General features: G+C 37.0%; 1 protein-coding gene across 1 annotated transcript; it reads right to left on the reverse strand.

Moving 5' to 3' along the window:
* LOC105439988 (hyalin-like) lies at nucleotides 1–25184 on the reverse strand. Its single transcript, XM_030991275.1, has 7 exons — nucleotides 24865–25184; nucleotides 17364–17601; nucleotides 16562–16623; nucleotides 6986–7243; nucleotides 3020–3217; nucleotides 1004–1129; nucleotides 1–466 (listed from the first exon to the last, which is right to left on the reverse strand). Exons 1-7 carry the CDS (start codon nucleotides 25082–25084, stop codon nucleotides 336–338), a joined length of 1233 nt encoding a protein of 410 aa, XP_030847135.1. The 5' UTR covers nucleotides 25085–25184; the 3' UTR covers nucleotides 1–335.
* Between the last annotated feature and the right edge of the window lie 436 nt (nucleotides 25185–25620).

The raw sequence follows: 25620 nt of genomic DNA on the forward strand, positions 1-25620 counted from the left end.
ATATCCACCGGGTACAATAATTAAAAACTGTTTTTCAAATCTTGATACGTGCTTGATAACGGTCTGGCAGTTGTTTCCAGTACATGGATGTGGACAGGCGCAGGAATAAGAAGTGACACCAGTCACCGTGCAAACATCCCCGTTCCTACAAGGGTTAGGAATACATAGAGTTGTAGCTGAAGGAAAAGAAAGTGAACAACTTGGTGTGTTGTTCTGGCAGCCCCATAAAAACCGCTTCCTTTTGGGGGAATTCAGCCTCGTTCTAAATACACATTACGCTGCAGACATTTTTGTGATATTCATTTTGGTACAAGAAGGAAACGTGTTTTTTCGAATCATGAAACATGCTTACCCGAGGTCTGGCATTTGATTCCAGTATAAAGTGGTGGACAGGCGCAGGAATAAGACTCGAGACCAGTCACCGTGCAAACACCTCCGTTCTGACACGGACGAGGATTACATGGAGCTGAATACAAAAAAAAATCAAAAAAAAAAAAAATCAGAATTGCATCCAAAATATGATAACGTTTGCTTTGATAACACAAAGGCTATGTCTGTATGATATTTAATGATTATATAAACTTGGTTGATTTTTCCTGTGTCCGAAATAATAGTAAACACGAGTTCAACAGTTTGACAGAGTTAGGTTTATACGGAGATGTAATTGTATTAAGCAGAACGGCAATATTTATATCAATAGTATTTTCGAGTTTAGTAGCAACAGTAGTAGACGTAGTTGTAGTAGTAGTAGTAGTAGTAGTAGTAGTAGTAGTAGTAGTATTGGTAGTAGTAGTAGTGGTGGTGGTGGTGGTAGTAGTAGCAGTTGTGGTAGTAGTAGTAGTAGTAGTAGTAGTAGTAGTAGTAGTAATATAATTTATTGTAGTAGTAGCAACAGTAGTAGAAGTAGTTGTAATAGTAGTAGTAGTAGTAGTAGTAGTAGTAGTAGTAGTAGTAGTAGTATTGGTAGTAGCAGTAGTGGTACAACTATTGTAATCATATTTACCAGGGATATCGCAGTTGTACCCAACATGAGTGGCGGGACAGGTGCAGGTGTACGAAGTATCAGATCTCTGGTTACACGTTCCTCCGTTCTGGCAAGGGTTAGGGTTACACGGAGTTGTAGTTGTAACTGAAAACAAACAAACGTAGGAGCCATATATATAGAGAGAGAGGTGTCGTGGTTGTGTGAATATGTCACCGGATTGCGGTTTGAGCCCCGGCTGATCGTCCACGAAACGGAGTTAACCCTTTTGTCAAATCTGTTTGTTGCTACGGCAGGCAGCCAGTGAAAATGAATTCGTTTAATCACTTATGGAAATGCAATTATTACTTTAAACAAACAGAACTTTGTTATTTCTGGCTCATTTTTCTTGATTGAGGTGTCATATAAAAGGGCAGGAAATAAACCTTCTAGAAATGTGATTTTCTGATATTGAAATTCAGATACCGCCCTCCAAATGGCCTTTTTGGTACCTACTCTTCAAATTGTTTATAATCACACATGCGTGAAATATGCATCAAATGAGTTGCATCAAATGAAATAGGAGGATCTAAGCTTTACAAAATATGTGACATTTATTAATTAATATTGTGATTAAGTTATGATAAAACATCGATAATTCTCGGTTTCGTTTTTTCTGGGACGCACTGTAAATAAACTTCAGGTCTAGATTTTTTTCTTATGATAGAGTGAACAGTTATCATCACTTGCTTTTAGTACTACTGGAAGAAAGGGTTCTTGCCAGTCTGAAGACGCTACTGTTTATATCTAGCTACATTAGTAAACAGAGCGTAGGAACGCACACACAAGAAATGGTTTTAAAATATGGAAATGTCAAGTATTGGGAACTGAGAACAGAACAAAGTAGTATGCTCAATTGTCTTGGGGGTGAAGGGGAGGGCAAATTAGTTTATACCCTTGATAGATTAAAGCATCTACCCCTTATCACTGCTGATGTAGATAGGGTTTCTGAAACATTGAGAAACACTGCGTGTATGGATATTTGAGTGAGTGTACCGATCGAACTAGAAAACAAAATTATATTTGAAATTTCTTCAATGTGTTTCTGAATTTCTTTTGTCACGTAATAGTCATGGTCGATGCAAATCACTCCTTAATATAATATTTACCTATAATCGATGTACATAACCTATATGTGCATATTACCACAAGTCAACACAAATACTTGTTCAATAAGCGCAGTGAGAAAGGGAATAAAATCTTTATCTTTTGTATTTTTATACAAAAACACAAATATTTGAGAATATCTCGCGTCAAAGATTCTTGAAAAGAGAAGAGAGAAAACTATATCAACTAACAACACGGTTATCTTAATATATCTTTCAGATGTAGTAAGCCTCCTGAATATCCTATTGAAACATGGGTAACTTAGACTTAAGACGGTTTGGAGAAACTAGCAGCAGCTGTCTGAATGTACAGGAGTGGAAAATCACTTTTAGGGGGTTGTAATTGCGGAGCGCCTCTTTTGGAGTGAAATCTATCAAAGTGCAATCCACTCATCTAATCACATTTAACCAACTGGGGGCTGGCCCCCACCACTGGCAAAAAAAGAGGAAAACAACAATTTTATCTTTACCAAAAAAGGAGACGCCCCCCCCCCCTGGCAAAGAAAAATAATTAGTGCTCATTAACCCCCCCCCCCCCCTAATTAGGCCACCTCCCTCGTCGCCGGCTGAATCCGCCCCTGTATGGGTCACAGTTTGCTTAGAAATTTCCCCCTTCCTGAGGCCAAGGTGTGGTTACTCCACATCATTGCGTCATAAGATCTTAAGCTAGTTGACGATGATAGCATTTACTAATAATTTTTTTCTTCACCTGACCAATTAACATTATAAAACGTACACACACGTATTAACTTGGCTCTCTGCTTTTTTCCTTTTTTTAAAAATTATAATGTTTATGTATTTCATAATTTGTGCAATATGTACATGATTACGAAATTACTGAAGAACAGCCTTAAAATATGTTTAAATAAATTAACAAAATAGCGCTATATACTTGTGTCATCGGGGGTTGATGACTCAGTGGTTGCAGATGTTGTCAGCATTGTTGATGGTGTTGTGGAATCTGTCGTTGGCGTTGTGAGTTCTGTTGACGGCGTTGTTGGAGAAGTGGTTGGTGTGGTTGGTGTTGCTGACTCTCTAGCAGTATCTGGTGTTGTTACTACAGTAGGGGTTGATGCGGGCGTAGTAAGTACTGGAGTTATATGTATAGAAAATAATTAATAACAAGAAAAAAGGGAATTAACAAATACAATCGTATGGGGGGAAAAGTTAATAAAAAAAATCAGATATCCGTTTGTTGAAATAAGAAACAATTTTGCTTTTATATGAAAAATAATGTCATAATAACCGGAACAATGACTTTGGCATATAGCCGCGATAAATAACTGAGGGAGAAGGAGATGAAAAATAAAAGAAGAAATCTTAATCTCTCATCAAAAATTATTTTTCATGGAAATGAATTTTGTCACATTTTGTATTTTTTTAATGAATTCTAAGACAATCCCTCAACAACATTTCCTGCAAACTATGGATATGCGTATTTTAAAAAAATTTATGTTAAAGATAGAAATGTAGATAGTTAAAGTTTCTTCATTTTGACTAATCGATAACGAATGAACACCACAACATGAAACAGTATCGTCAACTTTTTTTGGATTGTATATTTGTACCATTTCATGACACAGAAGCTCAATGCACAAATCACTGCCCTTAACATAAACTACATACAAAACTGTTCATAGATGATTCTTAAAATTTTCTAGGTGTAAACTTTTATTTGACTCACACTGTATATAAGATAGTAATTTCGATCAGATATTTTTTACTGCATTGCCTTTTGGATTAAGAGTGTCAATTTCCGTGTCCCTAAATCCCGGGGGAAAATCTGCTGTTTTTTAAGGAAGCACCAAAGCACTTTTGGTTGATGTAATAATTCATCCGATTATCTTGATACATTTTTTTTCTATGTAGCCAAAAGGACCATGTTCCGAGATTTAATAATGAGCTACAAATGACAAAAATGGGTACTTTTCAACAGGATACGAAGACTAGTTTTAGATGAGACATACTTAAGCTTTTTATCTCACCCTGCGAGTAAATAAAACGCAAGAATTAACAAAAGGCTGATATCAGCAGCATCAACGAAAGAGGTGGTGAAATACGGATGGCGAAAACAGCTTAAGTATATTTATTTCAAAGCCATTATTTTACTTTGTAGTGCTAACATTGATTGCTACATATTTTGAACAATATACGAACTTAGGTTGCATGTTGTTCCAGTGTAAGGTGACACACACTGGCAAGTGAAGGAAGAGAAGTCATCTGCTGCATTACACTGCCCGCCGGATTGACACGGGGTTGAGAGACATGGGTTCACTGTATTAAGTGAAAAAGCAATCGTCAACATTTAACAACAAATACTTAAAATAAAAGAAATAGACAGACAAATGCGGTTTCCCTCTTTTAACGCCATACAATAAGAATGTTGTATATAAAATCAATAATATAAATGAAAAATATCGAGACATCTCGAGAATAAGTAAATGATAATTTTCATCATTGCACAGCCTTTTGTATTTTAAAATGCGTTTTAAAAATACAACCGGCAGCCTCATATCATAACAAGAATCAAAATACTTCTTGACACATTTGACAAGCAACTTTAAACCTTTTCCTCGATACCAAAGTTCAGGAATATTCCACCCAGAATATTTTAATTGAATCTCAAACATAACAAAGAACATTTTATAAACAAACAAACAAGCAACGAGTAAAAATTAAAAAATAATGCTTCCATAAAGAAAGTTACCAAAGCACCGAGAGTGTAAGACGAAGCACCTGTGATACCAGAGCAAGCAGCCATATCCATCACCTTAACCCCTTGACTTCTAAAGTTTCCATTTCCCCATGAACATTTAGGCAGGAACTATCCGACTCCCGTTAGGCACTTGGTTAACTAGTAATTTGAAAACAACGAAAAAGGCGATCTCGATACAAGAAAAATGAGTCAGGTCCACCACCTCAATGAATTAAAACAGAAAAACACGACAAAATCATAGTACAGAAAAATAAAAGGTTTTTAAACAAATACGCTGAGAGAGAGAGAGAGAGATAACAAAGATAGAATGGGGTCCATATTAGACGGGTCGTCCAAATAGACGGAATGTTTATGAGATCGAAATTTTACAAGAGCGAATGTTAAGTTGAATAGACCTTTATCCCGCGTTCTCTTAGATTTTCGGTCATCAGGACTGCGCCCCAAATCAAAGGGCACGTCTCATTAGCCCGTCTACGAAAACGATAGGTCTCAATAATCCCCAAATATGCTTCCTGAGTTTTAATGTGAACGAAGGTAATGTGTATTGATGTAGCAAGTCCTACATCCGTCCGAATCATGCTATTAGTTCGGAACTGGTAACATCGGTAGCATATCAAATTACATGTTTAGTTTATATTTTTCGTTTTCGGTTATATAGGAACGACCGGGAACGGAGGATAGAAATTGGCGGTGTGTCACTGCAAAAGATAAATAGAGTGGAGAATATGCAAAGGTTTGAAATGAGGTTACAAACGCTAAGAAAGGAAAGAGGATCGATGCAAGTTCCCCAAAGTCTGGCTAGTATACTGGAAGAGTATCAGTTATTATTGAGCCAATGCAGAAAGATGTTCAACAGACAAACATACCGATTAAGGCGTCACACAACCCACCAATATGGGATATAATATAATACATGCAAACAAACCCAGTTCCTGATGGCAAACATGTACCACCATTCTGACATGGTGAAGAGCTGCAGGGATCTGGAAAACGACATTTATTTATGGAATGAAATAATCCTGCTCTTTTTAATCTTTAATCTGTAATGACTAGAATCGGCTAGAATTCAAACTAAATTTAAGATTGTGAAGCGCAATGTTTAGTGCTAAAAGACAGGGAATTAGGCGTAACGGTTTGATTTGTGCTTTTTACACCTGTTTCCGAAACACATAATCGAACACAAATGTTCAAAAAAGAATGGAAGAGAGAGGAAAAGATGTATAAAGGTAGTGGGATAGAGTTAAGTACGTAGATAGAGAGAGAGAGAGAGAGAGAGAGAGGGGAGGGGAAATAAAGGAATACTTTTACTGAAGGGAAGTTGAATTTTGTTTATAATTTATCTATATCTCAAAAATGGACTTTTGCGAGAAAATCAGCAGTATCCTAAGTGTATGAGCCTTTGCCAAAATTCAGTAATCCATTTAGTTCTCCCATTTCCTACGCACGCGCAATGGTCCTATATTATGTTCCAATGTCTGATTTGGGCTCATGTCCCATTTGTCCTATGTCCCTTTGGACCTACGCCCCCGATTAAAGCTTATCTGCACTAGTTTAAAGTAAGGATTAGACTACCCTGCAAGGTCACTGACAGGTGGCTATCTCATCATCTCAGTCCTCAATTAACATAAGAAATAGAGGATTATGGGGGACCAACAGGCACCGATTGGGGAAGTTTTCTGTATATAGGGAGCAAGTATCTGCAAGTAGGACAGTGTGGCTTTAAAGCTCATGCAGATCGTAATACAGTGTAGTAACCTCAACCATAATTCCACACTCACCGCAATAACTGGAGATACTTTGAACCATCGAGACTACCGAAAGGAAACGTCCAACTGTTACGTATCACCATTGAAATGCTATAGTGATGACCACCATGAAAAATATAATGTAAATCATTTGTTTCTAATGCGCCTAGCACACGAGGCGTCATTTCGTTGCGTTATCACCTGTGTATTAATGTCAAGCCTACGAATTTTGGCCTATACGCTCAGAATTGTTCGCAATGTTTTTTCCATCACTTTTTGTACTTTTTCTCTCTCACATTGCCCGTCAAAGACGACACCAGTCACTAACATATACGTCAGGCAATGAAGCACCTCATCGCGCAATGGGCATAGCATTGTTTTCCATTTTTTCACTCACCGGAAGCGGCGTTGACAGTGACCGTAAAGCCACATCTCTGTATGTTACCGGCGTTGTCCACTGCTGTGTAGACCACCAATATCGATTGGCCAGTAGGAAAGTTGAATCCCGATTGAATATTAGGAGTAAAGCTCTGTATCCCGGAAGCATCACTTGCTTGAGGCTCATCCCACGTAACAGAGAGTGTATTATCTCCTGGTAAGGCAGTGTCTGTGATGTCACCTGGACATCCTGTAATCGTCGGGAGTGTTGTGTCGGCTGCAAAATAATCGGATATTAAGATATAATCTGTATGGAAAGAACTCAAAATGTCATTTTTGTAACAAAGCATTGTGAAAATAAATTCGCTTATGGATTTTTTATAAGCATATCGTTAATGATTTATTCACATAATTGCAACTTTGACCACATCTATTCCTATCACAGATTTTTGACTTGGATTTCTACCTAAAATAAGAAGCCTCCCACTTAAAAATATATTTGTTTTATGCATCGTGGCTCGGAAAAACATACATCTTCATTTCTTTTCAATATATCATGAAGATCATAAAACTTCTTAAAATAAAAGAAACAAGGAGTCATCCATTTGGGTCGGAAGCTTTTCCAGGGAGATGCACATTTCTTTCTTTTTTTCTTAGAAACATAAGCATTAGCTATGACGCAAAGTTTTCATACATTATTTGGATTAAGACTAAACATTTCGAAGTGCTGTACTCGGTTCTTGAAAAAAACCCGCAGAGAATTATAATCATGAAAACCATTTGTGAGTTACTGTGAAGGATACATAATAATATGTTGAAACATGTACTTTAATATCTGCTTTTTTTCTTCGAAATATACACAATTTATAGCAGCAAGAATACAATATTCGAAGTTATTAAACATGAAACGAGTCTTTTAGATAATAAACAGTACAGTACCGGAGTATAACTAATGCATGCCATAGTTATGTGCTTTTAATGGAAGATTAGTATATCAGTGCTACCTCCGATAGGAATGTTACGAAAGTAGATGTTATACTTACCTAAATACTTATACAAATTGACACACATACTCACATCATTTGTATTATTCATGCACGCAATACATACTTTATTAATTTATTAATCACACAGCAGCACACACACAGAAATCACGATGAAAATAAAAGCGGTAGGAAGGAGACAAATTGGTCAATATTTATTCATCAGTCTGAAATAGTCGGATCGTTGATGAGATATCCACACCGTCCTATGCAACACTGTAATATTCATACTAGAAGTATATTTGTCACACAGTACGAAAACTACGCAAACACAGTTTCTGTCCACAGTCACCACAGCTAGCACTTCAACATTGTGTCCAAACTCCAATATAGTGAAAAGCCTCTATAGTATATAATTGTTACAGTACGCATAGTGTTTTTACAAAAGAGTATTAATGGTTGTATCTGTTTAAGTGTATTTTCCATGGACACTGTGGGCAGAGTGTAAACACATTGTGAGTGAAGTATTTTTACCTGGTTCACACTATGATTAACTGTCAAATCTACTCTGTATTCACATAGTTTATGGGGGCCACAGTGTATCATACTCTGCCACAAAATGTGTTCTCACGTACTCCTAAATAATTATCGTGGATACATTGTGTGAAGCCACTATGTTCTTTAAAGAGGGATTAAGCTCATTTAGTTGTGTTTAGGTACATCAAATGAAACAGCATCGTTGTTCACAAACATGCTTTTACACCTACTAATCCTATCAAAATCAAACATGTATCTTCACATCGTAATCCAGTGGTCCAAGCGGGACACATATACGAGTAACCGAACGTGAGTGATACGTATGCCCTACCATTCCCACAAGGACTCGATGTACATGGCATATGGACTGAAAACACATACCTAGTGATAACATGGGAAAGACCTAAAATATCACATTAATTTCAAATTAAGTCTAAAATCACTTTCTTGTACATACTTTTTATCATTTATAAACGTTTTGCTATATAACGAAAGAGTCTTGATTTTTTTTCATATGCACTATGAGAATACTTTAATGTAAATACTACACATTTAATAGCATTTCAAACAGCAATTCGTATCAAATTTGTTAATGAAATATGGGGGAAATTCATTTATAGATTTAGATAAGAAAATTAAAATATGTGCTTTAGTATTAGATAAAAATATGCATGTCAATCTTTTACACCCCTACAAGTAAGTCATTATAAACAAATAGATTAAACTCTACCAAATTCGACGATTGTCACGCTGCCAATGAGAAGGTGTAAACGGCACTATAATAAGTTATGGTGTTATGTTAAACTAAGAGCGGTTAAGATTAGATGTTTAAACGAGGGATGAAATGAAAAAATCTATCGAAATGACACTACTCTTCCTCAATCATGGTGCCAAATATCAAAATGCTTTCATTTTTCATATTACAGAAAGTATTACACTAGACTGGTAAACATTTAATGACAGGAAAAGAAACTATTATGTTATTGGCTAACTACTAGCTAACTTAAACAGTAACAAAATGAGATTTATATATTTATGATAACACAAATAGAATTAAGTATGAAGTTGTTTGCAACAGAGGCAAAATCTTTATAAAACGTAGACAGCATTCTACACTGTTGCTCATTAAGTTGGATTTTTTGTTTACCCCAATTTATGGAATTATTTTGACAATGATTTATTCCTAATAGATCTAGATAATAGTATACATTCTCAGATTGTATTGAATAATAATTTGCCATTTTTTGTTTGGCGTTACTGCTAAAACATGTGTATGCTACTATGCTTATCAACTAGGGGACCTACGCCCTTAAGTCATTAATGACAGTAATGAGGATTAACACCCCACAAAAGGGCACTAATATTGCACATCAACACGGTTTCGATCCTGGGGCCTCACAGTTACTAGGCCATTGCTTTACCACTGAACCATGACTGTACGCAGCGGGGGCTAGGGTAGGGGGCAATTCCCACAAATTAAAAAAACAAAGAAAAGACTTCATGCATGGCTGATTGTCAACGAAACGGAGTTAAGTCTTTTGTCAATTCTGCTAGTTGCTACGGCAGGCAGCCAGTGAAAGCGAATTCGTTTAATACAATTATGAAAATGCAAGCACTACTTAAAAAAGCAGAACTTTGTCATTCCTTGCTCATTTTTCCTGATTGAGGTGTTATATGAAAGGGTAGAAACTCAACTTTCTAGAAATGGGATTTTCTCTTTGAAATTCAGATACCGTCCGCCAAATGACTTTTTGGTTCTCTCTCTTCAAACTCATTTTAATCACTTATGCACTTATAAATAAGACTAAGTTATGATAAAACATCGATAATTCCCGGCTTCATTTTTTCTGGGACGCACTGTTTATTACGTAAATTGAGATGTATTACACGAACTTCTCTGAAAAGCATGCGGGGGGGGGGGGGGGGGTTACATCACTTAGAATTATTTTATTACTTTCCTTTTTTTTATGTACAACTTAGTGTGTTGTCATACATGAAAAGCCGCTTGCCTTTTGGTAATTCAGCCTTGGTCTAAATACACATTCAGCTGTAAACATTTATGTGATATTCATTTTGGTACAAGAAGGAAACGTGTTTTTTCGAATCATGAATTATGCTTACCCAAAGTCTGGCAGTTGTTTCCAGTATAAAGTGGCGGACAGGCGCATGAATATGAAGCGACACCAGTTACCGTGCAATCACCCCCGTTCTGGCAAGGACTAGAATTACAAGGAGCTGAATTAAAAATAAATAAAATCAGAATTGCATCCAAATTATGATAACATTTGTTTTTAATAACACAAAGGCTATGTCTGTATGCCATTGAACGATTGTAAAGACTAGGATGATATCTCATGTGTCCAAAATAATACTAAACGCGACTTCAAAAGTTTGACAGCGTTAGGATTACACTGAGTTGTAATTGCATTATGCAGAACGGTAATATTTGTAGGAATAGCATTTTTAAAATGATACCAATAATATAGAAGCTGTATCAGTTTGATATTGGACCATTGTGGTTATGAGGCTCGTGGTAATCTAAATCATATTTACCTAAAGTTTGACAGTTTGTTTCCTTATGAGTCGCATGGCAGTTGCAGGAGTAAGAAGACCCTAATATACTACATGCACCTCTGTTTTATATTGTCATTGTTTGTATTATTTGTTATTATGATCATTATTATTATCATTGATCTTGTTGTTATCATTATTTATGCTCTACTATTGTTATTATTATCATCATTATGATTATTGTTATCATTATTGTTATTCTTAGTATTAGTAGTAATATTAGAAGCAGAAGAAGAAGAAGTAATAGTAGTATTATTATCATTAGTAGACAACAAACAGAACACTGGCGTTGTAAAATCAACACAAACTTTTCCATGACCAGTTTGGTCGGCAAAATGCTTTCGATGCAGCAGCGTAAACCTCTGACCAGCCAAAACGCTCCGGAGACCAATCGCCGACCACTGACAACGTTTTAAAGACTGCAACGAATTTCCTTGCTACCTCTGACAGCTAACTCCCGACTAACTCCCGATCAGTAGTTGTCGGGAGTCGGCCACCGGTCGTAACTCTAGTGAGACTTCGCCTTAATGGCCCGAATTCACAAAAGAGGTTTGTCGACAAACCTAGGTTTATGTGCATCATATGACGCGTTTTCGATGCGTTTTAGACCAAGGCTCAGACAAACTTTGGTCTGAAACGCGTCAAAACGCGTCATATGACGCACATAAACCTAGGTTTGTCGACAAACCTCCTTTGTGAATTCGGGCCATTCGGGTCTATCACTTGGTATAGAATATATGAGTAATATCATAGCAAAATACTACAATTTCTCCTTAAATAAAAGTTGATTTCCATCAAAGGATTCCTGTGCATTTAGAGAGTTGGTGTTCTTAATGGCTACACTTACTTTCAGTCTCACAGCTTAATCCGGTATATCCTGTAGGACACCAACAAAGAAATTCATTTGTGAAAAAGCTCTCCCAACATGTTGCACCATTTTGACACGGTGAACTATCACATGTAAGTGCTGGTATAAAAAAGAAAAAGAAACAAACCTTTAGATCATAGATAAAGAACAACACACAAACTAACAAACAAAGACAATTGTGGTTGTTGAATACGTGGGAAATACATCTCAAAAGTCTTCATTTCTTAAGCAGTGAGAGGGATTCCCTTTTCATATATAATTCTTGATAAACGGCAGATCTAGATGTTTGTCTTATAATCGAGTGAACAGTTATCACCAGTCTTGCTTTTAGTACTACTGAAAGCATCTACCCCTTATCACTGCTGGTGTAAATAGGGTTTCTAAAACGTTGAGAAACACTGCATGTATTGATATTCGAGTGAGCGTACCGACCAATCTAGAAAAAAACAGACACGTAATATTTGAAATGTTATAAGCTGTCATTATAGAGCACAGGAAAGCTTATCATACACCATTTAACCTATAGTATAACATATGTAATATGGAGGGGGAGGGGATATGATGCCCCTCCTCCCTTCCAGCAATGTTTTCGAAAACCCAACACGTACCACTCTCGCATTGTGGGCTTGCGTATCCCACAGGGCATACACACACAAAATCCCCGTTTTGGTTGAACGCACATGTTCCTCCGTTCTGGCAAGGATCGCGCAAACATCCTGTTAACTCTAAATGATAGAGAATACAAAATAGAAAGAAGGAACACGTTTGAATGATAATAATAATGAATATGATAATGATAAGAAAAATGATGATGATAATAATAATGATAATAATGATCATAATAATAATAATAATAGTAATAATTACAACAATTGTAATTATAAAAAGCACAATTTAAGAATACATACCAAATAGGGCATTTACATCGCCATAACGCTTATTCAAGCATTTTTGTGTCTGTATTGACAAATACTAAACCAGCCATGCAGGTCAAAAATGTTAAAACGTCCAGTGTTACGAGTGTATGTAATGTATAATAATTAAACTACAATGAAACAGTCACTACCAATTTGTTTTGGGCAGTCTCATTTGCATAGTTTTCAATGCTACACCAAAAAATACCCCACATTACATAATCAACTCAACTGGGCACTAGGTCGGAGGCACGAAAGTAACAAAGTCCAAAAGCACAATTTAAGAATACATACCAAATAGGGCATTTACATCGCCATAATGCTTATTCAAGTATTTTTGTGTCTGTATTGACAGAAACGAAACCAGCTATGCAGGCCAAAACAATGTTAAAAAGTCGAGTATATGTAATGTATAATAATTAATTATTGATGAGATTGGTCGCGAAAAAGCATGAAGCTATAGCCTTTTTCAGACGTGGTCTTGCTAGTCGGCGTAAATGAATCCTGCAACAGTTAACATCTAGTTGTCCACACCTTGTACTCGGACCAACTTGCCACGATTAAGTTAACACGACCTTCCACCGAGTTTGCCCAACCCGGTTCGAGTTGGACACAATATGGCGACTACTACTTTGTTGGAAAAGCACAAAAAACAAAAGAATATACGCCATGTTGTGACCCAGTGAAACCAAGTTGGCCAAACTCTGTGAGTAGATGGCTCATGTCGTGTTAGCGACTTACTCCTGGACAAATCAAGAAGTAAATAGGTCGGAGTAAAGATAGGCGTAGCTAACACGGTTATTGTTAAGACGGTCACTACTCCGACCTTTACACCTACCTCACCATATTTACCCCGACTAGCTCTTCACACGACCTTTAGCCCATGGTAACTTGCCTCCTCTGAACAAGGCTATTATCCAATACAGTTTCATGAAATATGAATACAATGGTCCTTTCTTAAATGCACAAGAATGGGTTGTCATCAAGCATGTAACATGTATGACATATATCGGGGAATGAAATCAATACAATAATATATAACTAGAGATTAACCTGACGATTACTTAATATCATTTTGAGGAAAAATATACCGACACAAAACAATGAGTGAAGCTCAACTCAATGTAAAATAAGTTTATACAGAATTAAAATATTTTATACGGACCCATGTCACAAAATTCTCCGATGAATCCAGTTGGACATTCACAAGTGTAGTTAGTGAAAGAGCCGACTACAGCGTTACAGGTAGCGCCATTTTGACAGCTACTATTATAAAAGGGGGTTTATTTTTTTACAAGGTTAGAAATATAAGAAGGTAATGATCGAAAGCCTTATATAAAAACAGCTATTGGTATCACATGGATCTAAGGCTTTGTTCGCCAAGACAAGATGAAGGCAAATCGTGATTTCTCATTTTGATCCTATGGATGACAAAAGGAGACATAACCAAACAGAATTACTAAACAAATTAAACGGAGAAGCAAAATAGTTGCGCAATATGCCGGCACTAATTGAGTACAAACATTATTCTTGGAAGTACAGGAAGGTCTATTTGTCAGTTCCCAGGATAACGAATCAATGTACATGTACACGATAAAACAATACATATTGTATGCACAAAACAAATATTAATAGCATATATTTGTTATTATATCCCTTATCGTAAGATTGTAGCATTAGGTGTGTACACAACAAGAAAAGGAATAGTTTTACTGTAAAAGACGTTTCCTGCCGACTACATCGAAATAGTTAATATTTTATTGATGACGTCACGCATAGGAAAAAAGATACTATGCGTGACGTCAGCGAGCGTACAGGATTTCAATGCCTCCGCGCACAGCGCTTAAGCATGCGCACATGCAATTCGCGCTATGCGCGTGATAATTGCGCTTGTACATCCGGACGCGCCGCCCTTCAATGTTTCATTTCAGCCGTGCGATTTTCTTTAATTTCTTTTAGATCTGAATGTAAGATGTAGGAATAATGCAGATGGACGGGATATAAAACAAATATAAGATGACTCATTCTTGGAACAAGCTAAAACTATTCGCACTCAGGAGCATCATTATTACTTATCTCCCTTGGGCCGATGGCCCTCGGGAGAATAGTACTAGTTGATGTTCCTTCGATGCGAATAGTTTCCGCTAGATCCTCGAGTGCAGGGGCGGATCTAGCTTTTTGCTAAGGGGGGGGGGTTGACCAAAATAATGACGATGCGGAGCATCGTCCACGAGCCGCGAAGCGGCGAGCCGATTTTTTTTTGGGGTGTTTATTCGTAAGTGATGTTTTCCTGGCATCTATTAACACAATGGAGACCATAAAAAGCAGTGCATGATAACGTCTTTTTAAATCAAGTAACAGTTAAATACACAGTTATATCCAGAGTTATCATGTGTTTGGTTAAGTTACCAGATGAGTTGAAAATCTTCTCACAATATTTGCACTTGAAAGGGTTTCTCTCCAGCGTGCGTTCTTTTTTTTTTTTTTTTTTTTTCACTTCGGCGGTGGCCCGTGTCCTCAAAAAGCTGATGGGAGGGGGGGGGGGGGCAAGGGACTCTGTGACATTTGTTCACCCACCCCCCCCCCCTCCCCCCAAAAAGAAATAATAATAATAATAATAATAATAATAATAATAATAATAATAATAATAATAATAATAAATGAAATAAATACATAGAAATAGAATAAAATAAAATTACAAGTTTAAAAAAAAAGATAAGATTTAAAAAAATGGTCCCCGGATTTTTTTTTTTTTTTTTGGGGGGGGGAGGGGTTGCAACCCCCTCCCCCAACCCCCCCTCTAGATCCGCTTCTGGAGTGTCATTGTATATTTGTATACTATTGTGATTAATTAATTTTGTTATTCGAACAAAAAATATGAAAAACAAATTAGATATCAACGTTAATAATTATAGAATTTTCTTTAACATTCGCCTATTTGTTGGCGGCTGTACTAGGTTTATGTTATATGCTACCAGGAACGTTAATAGAAGTGGAATGGTGATACCCCTTTAAAGATTTTACTTTGGCAATTTTTTTGATTTTTTATGTCCTTTCGATTGATCACCCCCCCCCCCCCAGAAACGTGGCATTTTACATTTCTTTATTGCTTCATTAGGAAAATTTGAACATCTGTCGATGAAATTATAAAATCTGACGACCAGTTGTCGGATATTTTTGTTTCTTGGAAAATTTGGAACGTTGATACACCCCCCTTCCCTCGGCTAATGACCCCCCTGTATGCCAATAATGTACCAATCTCTAACAAAATTACTGGTTGGTGGCAGTAATGCAAGTGCTACAACAATGTTAAAACATTATATGAACTAAATATTATTTCTACATTTCCTTTCTAGGATATATAGTGAGTGATTGGTGATAATTCGTGTAATATCTTTTTAGGCACCAAACTTAGTTAACTTGTGCTAGCGATTTGTCTTGTCACAAAATATTTTGTGAAACATGCGAGGGACGTACATTTCTTTGACCTCAAAGAACCAGTGAATTAGTTTTCTTCTTTTCCTTAAACAAAATACTATTTCCTTACAGTTCGAAGGAAATACAAAGACAAAAAATACTCATGATTGATTTCAAACCATACAAATTAAATGCTCGTTGAGTTATCGCTTCCTAAGTGAGCATTTTCTAATTTGATAAATACGGGATCTTCTAACCTTTCTGCGATTCGTGTGTTTAAATTCAGGACATGAAACATTACTTACGTTGTATATTGCTTGTCCTCTCTGCAACCCAAAACACTGGCTGTGCCTGTACAAATGTCGCCCTAATAGTGCAGATGAATAAAAGGAAACAAACCATCTCTTGTAAAAATATGACATCGCAACCTTCCCCTCCTTTAAGAAGCAGATGAAGGGCGTCAATGATTTTCCATATTATCTTACTTATTGCTTTAAGTAAAACTTTTAATCTTCATTGGGTAAATTAAGCATTTAAAGATGATTATAAACACATTATTAATTCAAATAGTAGAAATACGCTACAACACAAGGAAATAGTAATTCCAATGTACTACCGTTTATTAATGAAGCGAGTGATATTTTGATATTGTTTTTTTAGGGACTTGACCGTACCGCGCCTTGTCGAAAGAGGGCGTCAAATGCAGATTATTTGATTTGAAAAATTCTCTGGCAATAATTGCCCCATGGTCCATCTCTTGCACTAATACCTAACCTTCATCTCTAAATCGACTCCTCCACCTCTACTACAAACCGATGGAATCTTGGATACGGAGTAATTTCATGTTTGGCGTATAACCGACCTCTTAACTTCAAAAGTGGACCAGATATCGCATTGAACAAGGGCACAAATACTTTAGAAAACACAACATAAAGAAATTCCAATGGCCTTGTACGTCACATCTTGAAATGTGCGAACATAACAATGATGTATTTGTTACGTAATCACAAAATAAGTTCTACGGGATATGACAAAGGGTAATGAAATTTCCCATGAGTTGATTTTTCGAAAGTCTTTGAGCTAGCATTGCATTGTATGCCTACTTACGTCACATAGATATCGTCTCCGTCGACATCGGGAGCTGTCCAGTTCAATTGAATAGCAGCCGGTTTGTAATCGTTAGTAGTATGCGTTACAGCCGAATTAGCACCGTTACACGCCAGCGTTTGAAAACCCGTCGTGTCTGCTAACGACCATGTACCGATGATTTGATCGGTGCCAGTGCGACGAGCTTGCAACAGAATACCCTTCAAAGCTGGGGAGCCGGTGTTCGTCGAAATCGTGACTGAAAAGAAAAAACATCCCGATGCAGTTATTTTTTTAAAGCTGATTTCTTTTCTTCTTCAGTTTAGTGAATAAGAAGCAGACAATACAGTTCATCTCAAAACACTTAGCTTGTTTACCCAGTAGTCCTGTAGAAGTTTTTCAGATCTGGAAAAGTTGTTAAGTACAAGTTTTCTTTATTTTATTTGTGTTCTAGATGGGTATTGAAGTAAATTCAGCTTGGTCGCCAGCTTTACAACCTTGGACAACTTATTAAATAGCCATATTAGCATAATCATCTAATTAGCATATGTGCAATTTGTAATAACGTTGCTAATTCCAATACAGGAAGCCTGAAAACATGGATAATACGACTGTTCAAGGGTTTTATATGACAAGGAATTTATTTATGACAGCAATTTTTATTTTTAAGTAATGCAATTGTCTTAAATAGCATAATTAGCATAATATGTACAATATCTGGACTTCATTGTCATTGTTTATCTATAAAGCCTAACAATTGTGCAATGCAACATTGTAAATCACTTTTTGAAAGATTAATTATCAATTTATGAGAAGATATTCCATGTATAAGTAGTATAATTAGCCTGATTAGCAAAATCATCTAATTAGCATAAATGTGCAGTATGTAATAATGTTGCTAATCTTAATCCAGGAAGCCTGAAAACGTGACTTTCCAAGGGTTTTCCATGACGAGGAATTCATTTATGACACAAGTATTTATTTTTGAGTAATGCAATTGTCTTAAATAACATGATGAGGTAATTAGCATATGTTTGATATATGGACTTTATTGTCATTGTTATCTACAAAGCCTAATAATGGTGCAATGCAACATTGTAAATGACCTTTTGAAAGACAACACATTAATTGTTTAGAAGATCTTCCATGTAGATGTCGTATAATTCGTATATACACTGCAACTAATACTCATGAATTATTTAGTCTTTCAAAAGTGATTTACAATGTTGCATTGCACCATATTTAGGCTTTATAGATACACAATGACAATAAAGTCAATATATTGTACACATGATTATTAGCTCATTATGCTCATTGTGCTATTTAAGACAATTGCATTACTTGGAATCAACAACTGGTGTCATAAATGAATTCCTCGTCATAGAAAACACTTGAAAAGTCGTATTATCCATGTTTTCAGGCTGCCTGGAATGGGCGCGTTCATGCTTGATTTTGACGGCCAGAATCAGGCATCTGTTACGCGTTTAGTTTAAAACACGATTGCGTTCATGCTCACTTTTGTAGAATCACCGAAAAACGGCGATCACGATCGCCGATCGTTTAAATGGGGTCAACGCACTGACCTCTAGTGGGTCTACGTAGCATGCGCACACAGGTTTGCGAATCCAGCTGAAGGCCACCCAAGGAGAATTGCCTGGAGAAGTGAGCATGAACAGTGCACCGTGGAACTGCGATTACGATGAGCGTTTCCGATGAGCGTTACAAATCGCTCATTCTACCTTCAAAATCAAGCATGAACGCGCCCATTATTACATATTGCATAATAAGCTAATTAGATTATTATGCTAATTAGGCTAATTATACTACACATATATGGAATATCTTCTCATGAATTAATGATTAATCTTTCAAAAGTGATTAACAATGTTGCATTGCACCATTTTTAGGCTTTATAGATAAACAATGAAAATGAAGTCCATGTATTGTATATGTGTTAATTATGCTATTTAAGACAAGTGTATTACTTAAAAATAAAAATTGGTGTCATAAATAAATTCCTTGTCAAGGAAAACTCTTGAAAAGTCGTATTATCCATGTTTTCAGGCTTCCTAGATTGAGATTAGCAACGTTATTACAAATTGCACATATGCTAATTAGATGATTATGCTAATATGGCTATTAAAAAAGTTGCCCGAGGTTGCCAAGCTGGCAACCAAGCTGAATTTACTTCAGTACCCATCTAGAACACAAATAAAATAACAAAAACTTGTACTTAACAACTTTTCCAGATCGGAAAAACTTCTACAGGACTACTGGGTAAACAAGACATATCATTAGTACATGTATTATTGTCATTATTTCTATTATTATTATTATTATAAGATAATTTGTGAACTTTCCCACCGATCTTGCCTCAATATGGAATATTTACCTTTAAGCTTTCTAGCATATCTCGATTAAATGATTATTCTCGAGGTGCTCCCATTTCCCCCGATAAAACCAGAAAGATTTTACAATCCTAGACTGAAGTTTGACATCACAGGCTATTTTTTAGTCCCATGTACCCATATTTGCTGTTCGATATTTGCTGTTCGGTATCCTGTTCGATTTAGTCAGGAAAATTTCTATGATATTCGATGAATTTGAAACCTCACAACACATAATTAATCTCCTCTACAACGCAATCAAACAGTCTTGAATAGGCCAGAGAGCACGGCTCAATGACTTCGCCAATCGTCATCACAAAAAAGGATTATTTCCTTTCCATAATACGATCTATCGAAATCTAGGTTGTTGTATTTCTACATGTAGGATACGCCACGAGGTAGGTAAAAAGAACATCCCATTCACATAGACACATGAGACGCAATTCATATGGCAAACGTTGGAGTGGTGTGTGCGTGATAGGTACTGAACAAGATCGACGAAGCGTATAAACTAGACATTGAAAAGCTTTACAAATGTTTTTGCCCCCTCAAGAGAAGACTCGGCGGAAAATATGTCCGATACATGTCTACAAAATGGCCCTAATTCTCAAAGGAGGTTTGTCAACAAACCCTGGTTTTCGTACGTTATATGACGCGTTTTACGCGTTTTTTTTTTTTTTACAAACCTGGTTTGTAAAGAACAAAAGCAGGTTTGAGCTCAAACCTTGCTTTGTGAATTCGGGCCCATGCGTTTGAACCTCTTTCTCAGTGCGATCGACCATTAACTAATGCTACACGAATACATTTATATTGTTTTAATGAATTCATGTGATGCGGATTTTTTGTTTAAAGGTACTATGTCCCATTTGCAGGCCCAAAAAATTAAAAAGTTAAATTCCAACTGCATTTGAAAGATAATACTAATTTAGAACTCACCTAAAAAAGGTGAGGCTTGAAAATGTCTTCAAGTGGGAAAATAATGACTATTAGTTGTCAAATCGACTTTAGGGCTATAGAGCCCAAAAGTAATAGTCTTGATTTTCAGACAATTGTACCGAATGGTCATACATTTTATGCTGCCCAAAGATTCAATCAGTTTACTCTTGGCCATCACAAGAAGTGGGTTATTGATGTAGACAAATGCTCATGTACCCTTTACAACTCTTTTAATGTATGTTATTACCAAAGAAGAAAAAAAGCCAGTCAGTCACTCAATAGTGTCTGACAGTGAAGTCTAGCAAGTAAACGGGTTTCCTTGCATAATTTGAATATGAGGACACTGCTAACGTTTAAATTTCACAGATAGGACATACATGACATATTTATAATTCCTGCAAAGTTCTACAGCATTTGAGGTTGGCTGCAAAAGGGACATAGTACCTTTAAAGTGGTTTAAGATAGTTCTTCCACCTTGAAGTTCTTAAATAATCACAACGTTGATATACTAAGTAGTTCAGTAATTAGTTGTTTGTGTAGGTGCATGCCAACATGCCAATTTAGTTTCGTCTCATGAATTTTACGTCTCTATTTTATATTTAATGTGAACGGTTGACAGGCCTGGTCTGGTGAGATTTCGTAATAATATGTGAAGGGGTCAAAACATATTATCATTGTTGTATGTCACATTTACCATCATTAAGTTAAATGTATCAACAATGCTTCCTGTTTCTGCTTCCAAGAGAAAATCAACCATCTCCGAGATGACCTGAATCATGTGGTTCATAATGACCTATCCGTCGATATCTTAGAGACATATCAATCATCAATGCTATAATTCGATATCACCACAGAAGATGAGATTCTCACCATTCTTAAGTCCACATCGACATCCTCCTGTGACCTTGACCCTATGCCTGTACCACTTCTGAAGAAGTGCTTATCTGAACTTTTACCTGTGATGACTAGGATTGTCAACGAAAGTCTACAATCTGGGGTTGTTCCTGTTTCACTGAAGCTGTCATGATTCCTAAGCTGAAGAAGCCTGGCCTCTCACCTGAAGAACTTGCAAACTACCGGCCTATTTCTAACATCAGCCACATTAGCAAGGTCATCGAAAAGGTTGCAGTTACCCAGATACAGGAATACCTGACATCACATGACCTGCTTCCTCAGACACAATCGGCATATAGATCTCACCACAGTGTAGAAACGGCCTTACTGCGCATCAACAACGACATCTTGATTGCGTTGGACAAGCACTTGGAAGCCATACTCGTCCAATTAGACTTCATAGCCGCTTTTGACACGATCGATCACCCTCTCCTCCTAGATCGATTGTTCCGTCGTTATGGACTCGCAGGTACTGTCCTCAGCTGGTTCAGATCGTACTTCTCACAACGGAGTCACGTCGTCAAAGTTGGGACCAGTACCTCACGAACTGTCGAGGATACTTGCGGGGTTGCTCAGGGTTCTATCATGGGGCCACTTACGTTCACCCTATACACCGCACCGATCAACGACATCATTTCAGCTCACAAGCTCAGTAGCATGATCTACGCAGACGACACCCAGATTTATGCCATATTTCATCCTTCAGAACGTAATGCATTCACCGACAAACTGAACGCGTGCATTAAGGACATTAGAAGTTGGGCTGTTCGAAATCAACTTGCCATAAACGATAAGAAAACAGAGGTTACTCATTTCTCATCAAGATTCCTTAATCGGCCCAATCCCAGCGTTACCCTGATGGTAGGCGACACCAATATAGCGGCATCAGCAGAGGCAAGAAATTTGGGAGTTAGCATTGACCACCAACTTACGATGAAAACCCAAGTTAAGAACATTTGCAGATCTTCCATGGCTGCCATCCGCAAAATCGGACAGATCCGGATGTACCTCGACACTAAAACAACGAAGAAACTCGTCCATGCATTCGTCATTTCACGACTAGACTCATGCAACTCTCTACTCAGTCGCCTCCCAGACTCAGAAATCAACAAACTACAACGCATCCAGAATACCGTAGCCAGAATGATAGAGCAATCCCGACGGTCAGACCACATATCACCCATCCTCCTTCGTCTCCACTGGTTACCTGTAAAAAAACGAATAGACTTCAAAGTTCTACTTCTCACATACGAAATACTCCACGGCAAAGCCCCTTCATATCTATGTGAGATAATCCATCCTTATATTCCTGCCCACACTCTCTGATCTCAGCATCAAAGTCTCCTACAAGTCCCACGCACCCATACTCAATTCTACGGCGAAAGATCCCTCAGCTACTATGGAACAACCGCCCCCTCAATATTCGTAACGCCCCGACAGTCGACTCATTCAAATCACTTCTGAAAACATTTATGTTCACCCAATAATCTGTAATTATATATATGCTAGTTTATGTCAAATAATGTTATTTCCTTACAATAAAAGATCGTATTTATCTAACTATTATAATTGTGTTCATAAGTTTATATCATTTATATTATATCTTATTTTGTCATCATTGTATACGATATGTATTTCTGTTAATTCATGTATAATTAAATCTTTAGATCAATCATGTAATTTATTGTATATTTGATTGTTGTAAAGCGCACAGAGAATTTATTATTATGCGCTATATAAAAATTACTTTATTATTATTATTATTGAATGCTTACATGTTATATGTGGTTTCTTTATTTGCATTTATATTTAAGAACATGTTTTCAGACAACGTGGTGAGTTTGAAAGACACGAATGTGACAGATATGCATTAATAGTAATACTAATATATGATGTAGACTTTACATTAGAAGCGAATCAGAAATCGAATCTGAACAGATCAGGTAACAAATAATATCTCCTCATATATTTCATAGGATATCATTGAGCAGACTAATTATCAAAAGTGCGTGTTTACTCATTTTGATTTTTTTGTTCTAATGCCACAAAAGCAAAATGTCTACAATTCTACAAGATCTTACTAAATTTGATAACAGTTTTAATAAAATCAATGAACAGCTTATAAAAAAATCGTAGTTGAGTGGGTCAAGCGCTTGCCGTCAAATGCAAAGGTCGTGCGTTCGATCGCCGAGACGGCTCTAATGTCCTTTGGCAAGGAATTCATTTACATTTGCCACTCCGTACCAAGGAAAGAAATGTTGACCTGGTAGATTACGAAAGCCTTTGTGTTAGTATTTGCCATATACTCTCACGGTGACCATGTGGTACGAATACTTCAAGGGGTTTTCATTTCCGTGAATTTTGCAATGTTTACCGTATTCATGATCACTTCAAATTGGTTATTTCATCCTAAGAATAGGAATATGAATATGAATGTCAATGTCCATAATCATCCTATCCTACAGAGGAAGCAACCCAAGTACTTAGGACACATTAGTTCAATTTCCACGATTGATGCTGAACAAAATGTTTCTAATTACACAACAGTTAATTTCGGTTCTTATTACACAACAGTTTATTTCTCTGATCGTCATCTCTCTCCTCCTGTAATTTTGGGAATATCCAAGGTATTTCGTCAATAAGTGTCCCTTTATTCACCCATGCGTAGGTGTTCTGAACATATATTGCGTCAAATTGATGATCTACTGGTTGCTTACCTACAAGATATGTACTTGCTTTCTTTGCAGTCAGTTAACAAAAATCAGTATAATCGTTGTCGTCATCATCATCGTTATCAACGGCGTCGTCATTTGGTCTGATTTGAGCTCTAGAATAGCATTTAAATCAATATAATGATCAGATATACAAATCTATCTCACTGGCCACCTCTCTATAAAGACCACCTGTATGTAGTGGCCATGTATTTTGTATACCTTAAGAAAGAATTTGGGTTACAAAACCTGTTTAGAAAGACCACATGTCTACAGTGACCACTTAACTAATTGGCTACAGTGGCCTCAATAGACAAGTTTGACTGTACTAAGGTCTTAGAAGTGGTCGGTAATACGTTTGGGACAAAGAGGCATGAATTTTTCCTTTAAAGCCCGTCTGTACTAGTTTAGACCTCCCACCATGGTCACCAATAGGTGATTATCTCATCAAATCAGCTCACAATTAACCTAAGAAAAAGGAGATCATGGGAGACCAATGGTCACCGATTAGGCATTGCTTGCTATATAGAGGGCGAAAGTAGCTTTAAGTAGTGCAGCGGAGCTTTAACGTGACGTGAGGCAGAGTGAACTTACCATTCATCTGCTGTCCTGGTTGGTAGAATGCAGGACTCACGGAGATGGTGTAGGGACTGACCGACGTCTGAGAATCGAATCCATGATTCGGTGTCATATCACCGCAGGCCGATGTAACAGCTCCCGATGGGTACGCGTTGCTGCTTTGAACCTGACATAAGACGAGAAAGTACAATGTCCCAATCATAAAGGATAGAACTGTCATCACGTTTCCCGCCATCTTTATTGTCTTGCTCTACCCTCCAATATGGTTACACCAGTTATCTGAATATTACTTCCTCGTAGGCTCCAGTATAAGTTTGTAATGATTTTTCTTGTATGAATCTCGAAGAATTTTCGTGGAGCTACTCCTGTGTAAGGCTTAAACTGTTACCAAGACCAGTTTAATAAATCTATCCCAGTCGCTTTATGAATCTTTCTTGAGTGTTCCACAAATTAATCCAAAATTGGTTTGAAAGAGTCTACCAGGAGTAGTTTAAGTTAAGCCTAGAATTGACTGGTCCTACACCAAAATAGTGTTTGTGCGTTCCGTTACTTCCGCAAATACATGGATGTACACTCTTTTATGCTTGAGCGTTCATACCGAACTGAACTACGCTATGGGATGACCTGGCACGGAACTCTTTTTTTTTCTTTCTCAACCCTTATGTATTGTCTGCTTCATATTTTGGGCATTGATCATATTTATTCAGATATGAATAACTGTACATACTATGCGGGTATGCCCGATAGAGGGAGAAGACAGTGCTCGTGTTG

Source organism: Strongylocentrotus purpuratus, unplaced genomic scaffold (genome assembly GCF_000002235.5).
Source record: "Strongylocentrotus purpuratus isolate Spur 01 unplaced genomic scaffold, Spur_5.0 spur5_scaffold_2, whole genome shotgun sequence".
NCBI classification, from domain to species: domain Eukaryota; kingdom Metazoa; phylum Echinodermata; class Echinoidea; order Camarodonta; family Strongylocentrotidae; genus Strongylocentrotus; species Strongylocentrotus purpuratus.

Bases quoted from the DNA above. Each gene is read 5' to 3' on its own strand.
- LOC105439988 (XM_030991275.1), bottom strand. From the start codon at position 25,084: ATGGCGGGAAACGTGATGACAGTTCTATCCTTTATGATTGGGACATTG. The intron at 1,130-3,019 runs GTATATAGCGCT...GTTTGTTTTCAG, and splicing joins ATCAACCCCCGATGACACAA to TTACAACTACAACTCCGTGT. The intron at 467-1,003 runs GTAAATATGATT...TTTTGTATTCAG, and splicing joins GTACAACTGCGATATCCCTG to CTCCATGTAATCCTCGTCCG.